We start from the raw sequence: 16,087 nt of genomic DNA, 5'->3' as shown, positions 1-16,087 counted from the left end.
GACGCAAACTTGAATGGAACAGAGTGCCGCCGTACGTGCTGAACGTAACCGCGCTTTGCTAGAGAATTTTGAAAAAACGATGGTGTGTAGGCAACGTCGTTTTTTAAAATTAAGTTTGAAAAACATTGTCTTTTTTCATGAAAAAAAATGACGTTTTTTTTCATCACAAAAAATGACCGTGTCTACGCGCCATCAGGCTCTGTGGCTTGCTAAGAGACTGAGCTGGGTACTGGTTCAAGGTTGTGGGCAGATTCTGACCATGTCGTCACGATCTTTCCAAAGCCTGGACCAGCTCTGTGACGTCAGCCGACAGCGGGCTCCAGAGCTCTGTCTGCTGAAAAAAGGGTCACAAGATAGAAAAAAATAAATAGATGATGAAAGAACTGGGTTCCCATCAGTAAAAATTCCACGTCAGCATGACTAATAGAAAATGTTTTCTAATCTCATTTTTCCTGTCAAAGTTAAATGGAGCTTTCTTTTGGTGGTATTTGATCACCTCTGCGGTTTTTTATTTTTTGTGCTATAAACAAAAAAGACAGAACATTTTGAAGAAAACACAATATTTTTAACTTTTTGTTATAATATCCCATTTAAAAAAAAAAAAAAAAAACTTTTTTTCCCTCAGTTTAGGCCGATACGTATTCTTCTACATATTTTTGGTAAAAAAAAATCGCAATAAGCGTTTGGTTTTCGCAAAAGTTATACAAAATAGGGGATACATTTTGGATTTTTTTTTTTTTTTTTTTTTTTTTTTTTTACTAGTAATGACGACGATCTGCGATTTTTGTCAGGCCTTCGATATTGCGGCGGACACTTTTGACACTATTTTGGAACCATTCACATTTGTACAGCGAACAGTGCTATAGTAATGCACTGATTACTGTATAAATGTGACTGGAAGGGAAGGGGTTAACACTAGGGGGCGAAGAAGGGGTTAAATGTATTCCCTGCGAGTGATTATTACTGTGTGTGGAGGGGGACTGACTGGGGGAGGTGACTGATCTGTGTCCCTATGTACAAGGGACACAGCATCTGTCTCCTCTCCCTGACAGGACGTGGAGCTCTGTGTTTACACACAGAGCTCCACGTCACTGCCGATCGCGGGTACCTGGCGGACATCGCGGCTGCCAGGCACGCGCATCGGCATCTCTGCGATGCGCTGGGCACAGTTTTTCCCCGCTGCGCACCCCCAGCGGCGTGCGATAAATGCAAATAAAAGGACGTCCACTCGGCAGTTGACAGCCGCGCTGTGGACGTCTTTCATCTACAGCGCGGGTCTCAAGTGGTTAAAGTAATAGTTCACCTTTTCAGAAAAAATGAAAAGGAGAGCCAACATCGTACTCCCTTCACACCCACAGACTACGCTGTACTTGCCTCTGAAGATGCTGAGCTGTCAGTGCAGTGGTCCAGGGATTTGAAATCTCTACTCTTCTCTCTTCTCTCTGTCCACAACTTTCAGTGCGTACCAGAGCGATTCAATTTGCAGGCACTGACCAATCAAGTCCATCCTAAAAATGCTGTAGTGTTTGTGTTTGTGTGTGGTGTGTGTTTTTTTTTTTTTTTTTTATTGGATTTTAGTTGGGGCATTACCAGTTTTATGTAATGGCTTCATTCTGTTTACTGGGCGTATGTTTGTGAATTTAAAGTAATAGTCCATCCAAAGCTTTTTCTGTCAGTAATGGATCAAGTGAAATAGAAACAGAATAAAAATCTTTAAATGTAAACCTCCATCACTCAGATGTGATTTATGTGGGACCGAAGCCAAAACATTTTCTCTTTTGGATAGAGTGGAGATGGTTCTAAGATTATTTGAATTGCTGTTTCAATCTCTTTTGGGGAGGTCTCCCTCCACTTCCTGTACTGGTGAACTTGTATAAAGTATCACCCTGCAAAGTGAATATACAATGATTCAAGTGAGTTCCTGCTATAGTGGGGATAGTATTGTTTCCCTACCTCAGGCAGTGATGAGTGCATTGTAAATGCTAATTTAATCTGAAACCCAGAAAACATACAAGTAGGTTTATTGAAGTGAAATGGAGAACCTGTAGTATACACAAAGGGAAGATGCAATTAAAAGGCATATAAACATGCTCTTGCTGTACTAGGAACCCAGTGCTACTAGGCACAAAATGTAATTTTTAAAGCCAAATATGTCAAACGGCTATTGCATTTCTTTATATCGGGATATCTACATACAGTATTTTATGTTTACTAGTATAAGAAACTGACTTGGTTTATCATGGTGTAGATGTATTGACTTGTTTTCTTATCACCAAGTGTATTCTGTGTAAGCCGTGCCCTTTTTACTTGTATCTAGCAACAGGTCTTTCTTTCAGTAATCTTGTCATCTTTGTTCAGGCAAACTTTTACTGTTAAAGGAAAAGTACAGCCAAAGCTTGTTTGGCTGTACTTCTCCTGTGGCTCACAAGAATGCATTTCTTTTGGCACTCATGTTACCTTTTTTCAGCAGACAGTGGGCTGTGAAGCCCGCTGTCTGCTGCCGTTAGTCAGTACAGTCTTGGGCAACATCAGGACAATGAAGTCGGGATCTTCCCACATGCCTGGACTGGCACCCGGCTCAGCCTCTCTGCAAGCCCCTAAGAGCCTGATCCCAGTGAGCGTGGGGGGCAGAGCAGAGAGTCGGTGACTGACAGTCACCAGCTCTCTGCTCGGGGAGCACTGAGATCACTCGGTTCTCACTGTTAGAGCCGGTGGGGGACAGATGCAGTATCGGACCGATGCTATGCTACATCCACCTAGGTAGGTATGATTCTTTGCAAAAAAAGAAAACAATACTTTAAGTACATTGCTTGTGTGTTAATCATTTAGCAACACATTTAATTTTTTTTTTTTTTCCCTTTTCTTTTTAAACAGAAGTGGACTTGAAAATTAATTACAACCGTGATGGATCATTTGACATTCAGGTAACTGGGAGTGTGTACTGAGCTACATGTCCTGAGTAGTAAATTGTGGCTTGGAGATATTACACTTTTTTGCAAGCTCGCATGCAACAAAATGAAGATTAAAATATCTTGTTACGGTTATATATTTGAACTGCTTGTAAACTCGGCTTCTTGGCAAGTAATTAGGAAATGGTAAAGCCATACTAGGTAGCAGTTCAAAACTGTTTCATTAGAATTGATAGTAAGATTATTGTATGCCGTAGATGGATAATCGTTGAAAACTGAAATAGGTATTGAATAATCATCACATCATTATGATCAGGCGCACAACGTGATGGACTACAGTAGACCATGTAACTGATGGATATAGGGAAAAAGTGAGCTGGCTTGTCTGAGCACCTCTCTAGCAAGCTAGATATGGTTCATTACTGGCTAGTTTTAGACAAAAGTGGATTTCAGCCTGGGCATTATTTTTTATTTTTTATTTTTTTTTGTATGTTTCAGGTTCAAGATAAAGTGCTGAAAGTTTCAGGAGAACTTCTGAATGAAGGTGGCATGACATTCCTAAGATGCTCTGTGGATGGCACACTTTGTAAATCCAAGCTTGTTATCATTGATAACACGATCCATCTCTTCTCAATGGTAACACAGTGGTATAGTAGTATATCTGCATTTGAAATAATGAACATATGAATAAATAATAATAAAAAAATATATATATATATATATATATATATATATATATATATATATATATATATATATATATATATATATATATATATATATATATATATATATATATATATATATATATATATATATATATACACACATACACACACACACTTCAGCCTCTCGCACCTGTTTACCCCCTATGGACCAGCCTTTATTTTTACATTTCCGCTATGTCTATTCATTACTCTAACTTAAAGCGTGGGTTCACCCAAAAAAATAAATTCTAACATTACATTAAAGCGGGGGTTCACCCTATTAATAAAAAAAAAAAAATTTTTCCCCCTCTAGCATAAAATGAGGCATAGTAGCGCGAGCTACAGTATGCCTGTCTTTATTTTTTTATCCCCGTACTCACTGTGCACTCGTAGATACAAGATTACGACTCCCCGCAGGGAATGGGCGTTCCTATGGAGAGGGAAGGTGATTGACGGCCGGCTCTGGCACGTCACGCTTCTCCGGAAATAGCCGAAATAGGACTTGGCGCCTGCGCATAGTCTGTGCGCAGGCGCCGTGAAGAGCCAAAACCTGTTCCGGCTGTCTTCGGGGAGCGTGACGTGCCAGAGCCGGCCGTCAATCACCTTCCCTCTCCATAGGAACGCCCATTCCCTGCGGGGAGTCGTAATCTTGTATCTACGAGTGCACAGTGAGTACGGGGATAAAAAAATAAAGACGGGCATACTGTAGCTCGCGCTACTATGCCTCATTTTATGCTAAAAAGTTGTTATGGAGGGTGAACCACCACTTTAAGCCGAGTTGTGAGAATGACATTATGCTGTTTTTTTTTTTTTTTTTCCTTGCCGTACATACAGTTTTATCTATATTTTCACAGCGGCTTTCGGGTATGTCCGACCGGCGCATACAGCGCGTCACGAGTTGCCGAAAGAATCCGGACTGCGAGTCGGCTCTATACGGCGCTTGCGCACCGACGTTCGGCTTCTTTCAGCAACTCGTGACGCGCTGTATGCGCCGGTCGGAAGCATGTCAATCAATTAGCATGTGAATAGGAACGCCCAGTCCCGCAGATTACATACCCGGAAGCCGCAGTGAAAATATAGATAAAACGGTATGTACGGCAAGGAAATAAAAAAAAAAAAACAGCATAATGTCATTCTAACAACTCGGCTCAATGTAATGTTAGAATTTTTTTTTTTTGGGTGAATCCCCGCTTTAACTGTAAATACTGACTGCATATATTTTGAGGGACAAATGGGACTTTAATGTGATGCTAAGGTCTTCTGATTTATTTGTAATTTATTTGCATTTTAAGGGGGGGGGGGACAGAGTAATAATTTTGGGAAACATTTTTTATTTTATTTTTTTCCAAGTTTGAACACAAGTTCCATTAGTGTGGGGAAGCTTGTACATATTCTGCTGCCCGTTTTATTTACTGCAACACTTAAATTTACATTATCGTGTTATTTACAAAAGAAATAGGGCTGATTTAAAATTAAACAGATATACCAGAAATCACTTTTTTTATTTTATTTTTTATTTTTACAAATGATTTAAAATGGAAACATGGAACAGGAGATTAAACTATTACATAGTGCTTATAGAGGGTGATCTACTGAAATGAATGGGTTGAATGGTAAAATAAAGGTTAAATAAGAGCATGTCTGGGTTGGTTAAGGGTTAACAAATTTCCTGCACGCACAATAAACATTCTTCTGTGTGTGTTGCAGCTCTAACACTGATACTGTCTGTCAGGGAACTGAGTAGATAAGACAGCTACTGTGTTACTTTTGTTGTTCTTTAGAAATGTTACACCGAATGATCATTGTGATTGGCTGTTACAGTGATCATTCTATGAGGAAGGCTTCAGTTTGGCTGCCAATCGTAGGATTGGGAGCTCCACTTTCTACAGACAGTAGGTCTCCGGGTACTGTGCTTGGGGGCAAGCAGGGTAGAAGAGAAACTTGCATAGTAGGTGAGGTTGAAAAAAGACATAAGTCCATCAAGTCTAACCTATGTGACTTCAGGCAGTGTCCTGGATGTACAAGAGACTGCCTTGTGTACAGAGGAGGAGATTTTTATGGCTGTGTGTAATACGCCAAAGGTAGGCAACTGGTAATATAAATAAATATATATATATATATATTTTTTTTTATAGAAATAACTTTTTTGGTAGACAGCAAATCACATCGAACTACTGCTAGCTCAGCGATCTCCCTGTGCAGAAGCTGCAGAAATGATTCTGTCACTCCATGCTCACAGAACTGAAATAATAGTTATAAGTAAGGTTGGGACATTAGAATGTCAGTTTCTCTAGGGCAGCAGAGACTGATTTTGCTGAGTGTTTTCTGCAGACTGCGTAATATGGCAGAACTTCGTGTTTATATGTACAGTATGTAAATGTATATTTTAAATGTCACCAGTGTGTGTGTGAGGTGTAAGCACCTCTAGGGCAGAAACCTAATGCATATTGTTTTAGGTTTTCTATATATTGCTGTCAGGATCTTGCCTCCTCTGTTCATCACCTGCGGAACCTGGTGCCTACCGTGCTTCCTGCATCCCCTGCACAGCATCTTCTTTGTGCCTTTATCACATGTTGATTCTGGCACTGAATACTGCCCACAATAGCCATATACAGTCTGTGCACTCCTCGCTCTATCTTGTAAATAGCTGCTTTTCCTCATTCTAACTGGGCCTGCCAGTTCCACCCTCCATTCACTTGACTGCTGGTGAACAGACCCAACTACCTTTGTGCACACTATCTGCTACCCACCACTGTGCATGCCACCACCCCACTGAACATCCCTATTCTCACCACTACTCCCGCACCACCCCAATCACCCTTTCTGCTTTTAACACCTACCACCAGTTTGGCTATAACCCCATAAAAAAGTTTCGTTTGGTGCTTGATACCCTCTGTACTACTGTATTGGGGGGTTTGAGATGAATGTCCAGTTTGTGCCTCTAACCCAAACACTCTCTCATCTTAGACGCACTCAGGTGAGCGAGTGTTTGCTTTGATGCTTTGCCGGCTTCTGTTGCTCTTTCTTTTTGACATGGTTTGACTGTAGAAGGGAGGTGGAGGCTCGGTACTTGTGATTCGTACATGTCAGTGCAGTTATAGTTTAAATACAGCCATATTTTTATTATAGTCTGCACTATGAGGCTTTTTTATTTCCTTCTTTTTTTGAGTGGAGCTGTTATTGCTAACAGTCAAACTCATCGAAGTGTTTACCTGCAGCTTTTGATTTATAACTCAAGGCTTCTGTTTCTCCATGTATTGGGGTCCACATCAGTAAGGTGAGCGTACACCCTTGGGGGCTTTCGTGGTGGTGGTTTGCATGGAAGATCTAACATCACCTTGCTCGATTGACTTTACTGGACATTTTTCACAGTGACACTGAGCTCTATGGACATTACTAGTCTAATATTGGTGGGGTAAATACATTTCTATGTTTTTGACTTGTATACGCCAGTGTGATCTGTTCACACATTTGTACTTTGCACATTTTATTTCTGTCATCTGAATATTTATAGTGCAGCACTATTGTTTACACATTTTTTATTTTATTTTTTTAAGTTTGCCTAAACTTGGGCTTTAGGTGAGCATAGAAGACGATGAGCAATAAATAATTTTGAGTAATCTTTGTCCAGTTGGGCTATGGTTACTCAAAAGTACATTATTTTGCTATTGTGGAAAAAGTGTAGCGCTAGAAATGATTGAATTTCAATGAAAAATTTGTAAATAAATAAACAAAATACATATACAACACCCCAGATGAAGTACTATTGTAACGAAACATGTTGGGAAGGACTGCTGTCGTCATTGCTACCCTGATTTTATGAGCTTGTTTTATTACTGCAATATGTGAGTTTCTTTCTTTTAATAAATTTCGTGTTATTTATACGGAATTATGCTATGTGCGCTCCAATTTTTTCTTTTACATTGGGATATCTGATGTGCCGTCTCTGGGATTTGCTGTAAATCTTCACCTGGTGTAAACCCCTGGATTTCCTGGAGGTCTTATCAATGATTCCTGGCTTTGAGACATCTGTGGTATATCCTCTAAAGTATATCCTATTTACAAGCTTGATTGGCCTAGTGGGTATATGCCCTTCGGGGTCCAATCTATCCGGCAAGCCCCCTATTATAAGTGGTGGTGGATCTCCTATCTAGAAATCACCGTTTGGATTGTGTTTATTCACCTAGTCACTGGATTTCTCATATATGAACTTTTCTATTCACTTCAATCTTTCTGGCATTGTCCAGATTTTGTCACTATTATCCATTTATTGGAGGTTTATGGACTGTAAATTAGTGGTAACACTATCCATTTTCACTTGTGGTGTTTGTATATGTATTTTGTTTATTTATTTACAAATCTTTCATTGAAATTCAATCATTTCTAGCGCTACACTTTTTCCACAGTATCTTTTAGCAATTTGATCTTTCTTGCTGTGTTAGCTGCTCCACTTACACATTATTAGCGCGGGATTTTTTCTTTTGTACTCATTATTTTGCTATTCTCACAATATCTATGTACATTGCTAGTCTGTATTACAGACATTTTTGTAAGTGACCTAGTACTGTATATCTCTCACTCATGTACTGTTTACTGTATCTGACACTATCCATGTCTTCTTGCTGCAGGAGGACAGTGTCCAGTTGGGTATTCCTGTTCCCAAATTTCTCTCTGAAGTAAGCACCTCAGGAAGTCAAGGAGGGGCTGTAGCACCCATGACTGGAACGATAGAAAAGGTAATGAACTTTAACCTTTTTTGTGTGTTTTAAAGTTTTGAGATTGGTATAAATGCCCTTTTTTTTTTTTTTATTTATTTATTTATTTTTTGACTGGTCACATGATTGAGGAAGCTGCAGCTTCTGCAAAAGGTGGGGGAGGAGCACCACTGACAAAATTTGTGAGGATGCAATAAAGATCGCAGCCCCATAAATTCAGCCCTATTTTCAAGTGCTCTCTGACACAGGGGTGCTGCAGCTTCTTAATTGTGTGATCGCACCAAAACGGATTTACAAGAAAGGTATTTGCACAGATCTTTTACAAATGGTAAGCCACATAGGTATGAGGAGAAAACCTTTTTAAGCAGACTGGTCATAGCCTTTACTTCCACTTTTTAAGGTAATTGGGTTTTACAGCTTGCATGAAAGGAAAGCATCTTGGGTCCCTTTCACACGGACGACTGTTCTGCCACAGTTAACAGCATGTTACTTTCTTTTGAAATTCAAGACTCCAGGCACAGCGATTTAGCTGCGTTTTACATGCAGCTGCGGTCGGCCATTATTGTCATGCCCATAGCAACCGTTTTTTTTATTTTGATGTGCTTCCTGTTTTGTTTTTGTTCATGCTGCTATCTGCAGCTGACGCAGTGCACTGCGATTACCTGCAGTTATGTGCAGATAGCTGCGCAAAATCATTCCTGGACGCAGTCAAATCTATTTTTTTCTATCTGCACCAAACCGCATGTAACGAAACCGCAGCTAAACACTGCGTGTGAATGGGGCCATGGGAAAGCATTTGTGTGTTTTTAGCTGCGGTAGATAACTTGAGAATCCGTAGCTAAAAGCACCATTCTGTCCGTCCGTGTGAAAGGGGCCTTAAAGTCAGCTTGGTAGAAATAAAAATCACAGCAGTAAATGTATAATTAGCCGCTGGATAATGATATGCCAACAAATGGCAAACAAGCTGTGATTGTAAAATATGCCCTAGTTTCAGGCTACAATATTTTCAAATTACTGTGGGCTCCATTCACAGAACCAGACGGCATGTATTATTTAGGTGTTTTCCCAAATCTTGAATAAGATTCTGAAAATGTCAATTTACTACTGCTTTATACTGTATTTACCGCATAAAGCAAAAACGCTCAGTAAATACCATATAAAACAGGAGTAAAAATCAATTCACGAACAAAAATGCATGCAGTAAATAATTGGTGGTCCTCCTGGCATGCAATATTTAAGAAACTGGCAGGTGCCAGCAGCATCTTAGTAAACAACCTGGTTGTTAAGGCGCGGGTGACTGCTGTGTCCTTGACCACCAAAAAGTAATCAGCTGTCCGTGGGGTTTCCCGCTGACAGGACTATAAACAATTTCCGGCAATTAAAAAACTGGGGGGGGGAAATGGTGTGGGGTCCCACCCAAATCCATACCAGGACCTTCAGGTCTGGTATGAATTTTGAAGGGAATCCCCATGCCTAATTTAAAAAATAATTAGCGTGGGGCCCCCCCAAAATCCATACCAGGCAGGGCCGAGTCCTTGCTGTCTGTGTCAATGGACGCAGCAGCAGGACTCGGGAGAGCGCCCCCCTCACGAGTGCCCCCTTGGAATGCGGGTCTCCAAGGGGGCACTCGATGCGGAAAGGAGCGTTTTCAAAAAAATAAATAAATAAAACGCAGACCTTTACATTACCTTCAAGCTCTGTTTGTCGTGAGGAGGCGATGAACCAAAACGAGGCTCAAATTCAGGGCCATTCAAAAACTATAAGTAGCTTTCTAGAGAGTAGGCTGTAGGGGATGAGTGGCAGGGTTAAAATTGGAGACCTATAGTTGGAATGATATGTCATCTAAGGTCAATTTGGATGCAAACATTTCATATTGTACTAGAGCAGTGGTCTCAAAGTACCGGCCCGCGGGCCATTTGCGGCCCACGGACCAGTTATAAATGGCCCGCAGGCAGGGCGGAAGTGGGTGGAGCAAAGAGGGAAAAAATGTTTTTGTGAGCTGGCGCCATCTGGTGGTGAGCCGTTGGTATTACAAGTTAAGCATTACAAGTTAAACAGCAATTCTAATGTCATTTTACACAATTCTAATGTCATTTTACACTATTTTCACTGCCATCTTCTTCCCTCTTATTAGAACCCCCAAACATTATATATATTTTTTATCCTAACACCCTAGAGAATAAAATGGCGATCGTTGCAATACTTTCTGTTACGCCGTATTTGCGCAGCGGTCTTACAAGCGCACTTTTTTGGGAAAAAAATACACTTTTTTTTTAATTAAAAAAATAAGACAACAGTAAAGTTATCCCCATTTTTTTTAATATTATGAAAGATAATGTTACGCCGAGTAAATTCATACCCAACATGTCACGCTTCAAAATTGCGTCCGCTTGTGGAATGCCGACAAACTTTTTTACCCTTTTTAAAATCTTCATAGGCGACGTTTAAAAAACTCTACAGGTTGCATGTTTTAAGTTACAGAGGAGGTCTAGTGCTAGAATGATTGCTCTCGCTCTACCAATCACGGCGATGCCTCACATGTGTGGTTTGAACACCGTTTACATATGCGGGCGCTGCTCGCGTATGTGTTCGCTTCTGCGCGCAAGCTCGTCGGGACGGGGTGCGTTTTCTGGCTCCTAACTTTTTTAGCTGGCTCCTAGATTCCAAGCAAATTTGTCAAACCCTGACTTACACCAGTGCTGGTGGTAATAATGCGCTCGCTGACACCAGTGCTGGGGGTTAATAATGTGTTCGCTGACACCAGTACTGTTGTTTTTGAAGTTTGAAAGTTTGCATGCGGCCCCCCATGGCATATGAAAACTTGTCTTGTGGCCCTCAGGTAATTTGAGGTTGAGACCCCTGTACTAGAGGGTATTTATTTTTTAATAATTATTATTATTTATTTTTACCTTCAGATTTTATGTTGTCTTGTGTGCAATAACCTGTCAAAATACACAATCATGAATTGGTAAATAACCCAGCTAGTTGTTTTACTGTCTAATTATTATTCATGGCTTGTTTATAGGTGTTTGTAAAAGTTGGAGATAAAGTAGAAGCTGGAGATCCACTGATGGTCATGATTGCTATGAAAATGGAGGTAAGTCTTCAGGCATAGAATTGAATGATCGTATAGACCAGTGGTTCTCAACCTGGGGGTCGGGACCCCTTTGGGGGTCGAATGATGATTTGCCAGGGGTCACCAAATCATGGGCTGTTCCTGAAGCCCGCACCGCTCTCCCAGCTTTTTTGGGGCCGACCAGCAGGGCTGTCCCTGGAGCCACCCACTCAGCCTCTTCGTAGCCGCCCATTTAGTTCACGGCATGGCTGGGGGCAGAAACTAGAGGTTAGCTGACTGGTGATGAATGTGAAGTGGGAGGGACTGGAGGAGACCCTATCTCCTGATTTCGGCATAGGTGTCACTGCTACGAGACACCACAAAGTTGTGTCTCACAGTGAAGCCGGAGACACAGTGAGTAACACTACCTGTGATTATAGTTGCCACAAAAAGTCCCCACTACAGTTCTCAGATCAGCAGATAACCTTGATCAAGAGCACCTATGTTGGCTGATCAGAACTCCCCCCAACATTGCCACTCATCCCAAGTCCCCACCAGCACTGTACTGTAGAAGTGGAAAGGACTCAGGGAGCGCTAAATATCCATTGGTCAGGGGCACAAATTACGTGTCTTGCCTTGGGTTCTGACAACCCACTATACCAAAATAATTTTACTGTTGGGGGTCCCCACAACTTGGGAAATTTTATCAAGGGGTCACGGCACTAGTAAGGTTGAGAACCACTGGTATAGACCAGTGATGGCGAACGTTGGCACCCCATATGTTTTGGAACTACATTTGCCATGACACTTGACTACACTGCAGAATGCATGAGCATAATGGGAAATGTCGTTCCAAAACATCTGGGTGCCGAGGTTTGCCATCACTGCTATAGACAATGGTTGCTCAGTGTGGCTGACGTCATCGGGAGTGGCAAAAATAACTTCATGTCTGTAAGTATTGTGACGGCGCCAAAACCTCAGAGTGTATTTTTTTACTTTGAAATATAAAAGATTTCCAAATAACCAGTTACAAACCCCTTTCAATGTAATGTTAGCAGTATTTTTGTCATGTTTACTATACCATTTGTTTCAAGGATATTGAAGTGTATGTAAATCCTACTAGTCCACGTCTCTTATTTGCTCCCTTGTGGTCTACTAAATATACCATTTTAAAAGTTTTGTTTATTGGATTAGTGCACACAAGTCTTTTGAGCTGATAACTTCTTATGCTGTCTAATGCCGTGTACACATGATGGGAATTTCCAATGGAAAAAGTCAGACGGACTTTTTCCATAGGAAATTCTGACCGTGTGTATGCCCCATCGGGGAAATTAAGATGAATTCAGTCTGAGTTTAAATATAGAACATGTTCTATTTTACTCCAATGCAATTCGTCGGAATTCCGATGAGCTTTTGGTCGGGCAAAAGCCTGATCGTGTGTACGCGGCATAAGTGGACAAGGAAGGGGGTATGGAAATGGAGAGAGGACGTGATAAAGAGAAGTCTGTGTATTTTGTAGTGCATTTGAAATTAGGTAGGCAGGGCTGACTCCACATGCCTAGGAGGAGCATACCATACAGTAATTATGGAATACTAACTAGTATTTTCATGTACTTGCAGTGTGTTTTTAAAGGGGAAAAATCATAGAAAATGTGCATGTAAGCCAGAAATGTAGCAAATGTTTTTGTTTGCTATGAGATGTGCTTTAAAGCAGATCTTGAACCTAAATTGCAAGGCCTCCTATTTAAATGTCTCCCTCTCGCTTGCAGAAACACTGCATAAAAACTCACAAAAGAGTCCCATAAAAAACAAAAGGTTGGATAACCTATGCGCTTTTGCCCACTGCACCTTCAGTGTGGAGTCCTCTTTCTGCTGAGATCTAGGGGATGTTTAATAGCCCAAATCCCTCTAAGGCTTCTTGTACACTAGCAGCTCTTATGCCGTGTACACATGATCATTTTTCGGCATGAAAAAAAATGTAGTTTTTTAAAAATGTAATTTAAAATTATCGTGTGTGGGCTTCACATAATTTTTCGGGTTCTGAAAAACGACAATTTTTTTCCAACATGCTGCATTTTTTAAATTTATGTCGTTTTTCAGGTTGTAAAAAATTGTGTGTGGGCTAAAACGACGTTAGAAGCAAGTTCTGAGACAGGAGCGCTCGTTTTGGTAAAACTACCATTCATAATGGAGTAAGCACATTCATCACGCTGTAAGAGACAGAAAAGCGCGAATCGTCTTTTACCAACACAGAATCTGCTAAAGCAGCCCAAAGGCGAATGGAACTTCCCCTTTAGAGTGCCGTTGTACATCACCACGCTTTGCTAGAGCATTTTTTAAAAACGATGGTTTGTGGGCAACGTCGTTTTAATGATGAAGTTGGGAAAACGTTGTTTTTTCTACATGCCGGAAAAAAAAATTGTGTGTACTTGGCATTAAACTTGAGGAGCTGCTAAACTTGCGTTTTAGGAGCTCTTGTCATCTCCCAAACTCCACTCCATTTAGCAGCGTTGGGGATCTGCTGCAGTTAGGTGAGCTTCAACCTCTCTCTCAGAATAGAAATATTTTGACTGCCGGCCACGGTAAAACATGAAACGCAGTAAAATCGTGATGAGATTTCTACTTCACATTCTATGGGATCTCGCCGGCAGGATGGTGCAGTCACCTGCACTATGAAAGCCAGAAAAAGGTGAGTATATTATACAACTGTAGCGCTACCCCTGCAGGGGCCACTGGATATCTTGATTCCCCCTATTTCTGCACAGCAATGCAACACATTTCCAACTTGCATCCAGACGCAAATAATCAGTCCATGGGCTTTGTTTTTATTTTATTGGGGAAACAACTTGGATAGGGTAAAGGGATTCTGGGATGCCCAACTTGACTTTAAGAAACATCAGAGGATAAACATCTTCTATATGTACAAAAATGAAGATATTGGGCTGTACTCCCTCTGGCATAAACGCAGTCTCTATGGATCCGAGACGAGATCTTTTAAGGAGCAAGAGCTCTCAGTCGTCTTCAAAGAATTGACACAAAGTTAAAAACTATATGAAGAAGTATCTTTCTTCCACTGTAAACCTTCACATCTTTACTCCCTGCTGCACTGGGCAAGATTCTTGTTCAGGCCTCCAACTGATCAGATCTTCCCATGCCAACCAGGATGTCCAAAGGTAATAGAGATTCCTCTCTCAGGCTTCCTTTCCTTGGCTCCAGCCTGGAGACAGAGCCAACAGAGAGATTAAAAGGCTCCTCAGTTTTTATTGCTGTCTGTGCCACTGTTGAGGAGATCCCCCCCCCCCTCTCTATTTGTCCTCTTTACCATAATCGTTGAATGTAAAAAAAAAAAATCACAGATTTTGGTTTGTCCCCAGAAAAGTAACAGAGGGGGCAATCTTGCAATTGGGGACTAGTTCTGGTGACCTGGGGGTTCCCAAGGAATTTCCTTAATTTGCAGGGATTTCCTCACTTTCTGTTTTGGCTATGGACAGGAAATTTAAGGGAAATCTCCAAAATGGGGGGGGGGGGGGGGATAATCTGACAGTAAGCAGATCAGGTCCTCTTTGCCTCTGCCTACTAACTTTCAGAAGCTTCTCCAAGCTTCGGGATCCAGGGGGAGACCCACCCTGTAGAGCCATCCAGCCTGGCCTGCAATAACTAGACCTACTTGCAAACTCGCACAGTAAGGCCCCTTCACACATGCGGATCTCGTGAGCGCTTTTAAACATCCGCTTGCTCAGCGGGGATACCTCCGTTGATCCCTGCTGAGCTGGCAGATGACAGGTCTGTCTCTGCACACTGTGCAGTTGGATCTCCGCTCTCCCCTAGGGGGGATCAGATGAAAACGAACCGTCTGTTCATTTTCATTGGATGCAAAATAGGGTTTGCATCCGTCACATTTTAGCGGAGAGGATCGGATCGGGGCTGATCGGGTGTCAGCGGACATGTCACCGCTGACATCCAAACGCTTCATAAAGGTATATGGAGCGCCCATTCAGATCCGCCTGAAAAAACTGACAGGCGGATCTGAGCGATCTGCATGTGTGAAAGGGGCCTAACCACAATTCCTACCAAAATAAATTTACCTATACTTGTTGCCCACTAGAGGGTGCTACACAACTTTTCAAAAGGCGGAGAGGGCACACTTAAAAAGCAGGCCTTGCAACTTTGAACGCCAAGCAGATTATAAAAATGAATCTTGATATTCACCTCTTTAAAGTAATGTTTTCTAAAAAAAAAATTGAATTGCCATCTGTTTTCTTATAGCACACAATACGAGCACCCAAAGCAGGCACCATCAAAAAGGTTCACTTCAGAGAAGGTGTACAAGCCAGCCGACATGCTCCACTTGTTGAGTTTGAAGAAGAGTCAGAGTGACCACGTTTCTTTGAATTTTATTCTTGTGTTATTACAAGAAATATTTGCATATTGTTCCCATGTGTCCGCTATTTTACACAATAAATAATATTGTTATGAATACTGACCTTGCTTTCTGTCTTTCTTTAATTTCAGGATGCTGTTAAAAATTGTATGTAAACCCGAACAATGAACTCCTTATTCGCTCCCTTTTTCATGTGTTTAAAGAAATCATGGAAAGCATTTTGTTATATCTGTTTGATAAGTGCAAAAAAAAATACTTGTACATCTTGCCAGAAATCTTGTGAGCTGGTAACTCTCTGCCTGTGCTGCACCCTTACCAGT

At 41.3% G+C, this 16,087-nt stretch overlaps 1 protein-coding gene across 1 annotated transcript in view; it reads left to right on the top strand.

Annotated features, from left to right (window-relative positions):
* Positions 1-15,869, top strand: part of MCCC1 (methylcrotonyl-CoA carboxylase subunit 1) — a 58,338-nt gene extending 42,469 nt beyond the window's left edge. The window contains exons 15-19 of the mRNA XM_040349444.1: positions 2,875-2,924; positions 3,408-3,545; positions 8,245-8,352; positions 11,357-11,428; positions 15,653-15,869. Coding sequence (XP_040205378.1) covers positions 2,875-2,924; positions 3,408-3,545; positions 8,245-8,352; positions 11,357-11,428; positions 15,653-15,763 — 479 coding nt within the window. The 3' untranslated portion in view covers positions 15,764-15,869. The remainder of the gene's footprint in view (positions 1-2,874; positions 2,925-3,407; positions 3,546-8,244; positions 8,353-11,356; positions 11,429-15,652) is intronic.
* The last annotated feature ends 218 nt before the right edge of the window (positions 15,870-16,087 follow it).

The sequence above is a fragment of the Rana temporaria genome, chromosome 4, assembly GCF_905171775.1.
Source record: "Rana temporaria chromosome 4, aRanTem1.1, whole genome shotgun sequence".
Lineage (NCBI taxonomy): Eukaryota > Metazoa > Chordata > Amphibia > Anura > Ranidae > Rana > Rana temporaria.
The sequence above is the reverse complement of the archived record's forward strand: the minus strand, read 5'-3'. Positions and strand labels throughout refer to the sequence as shown.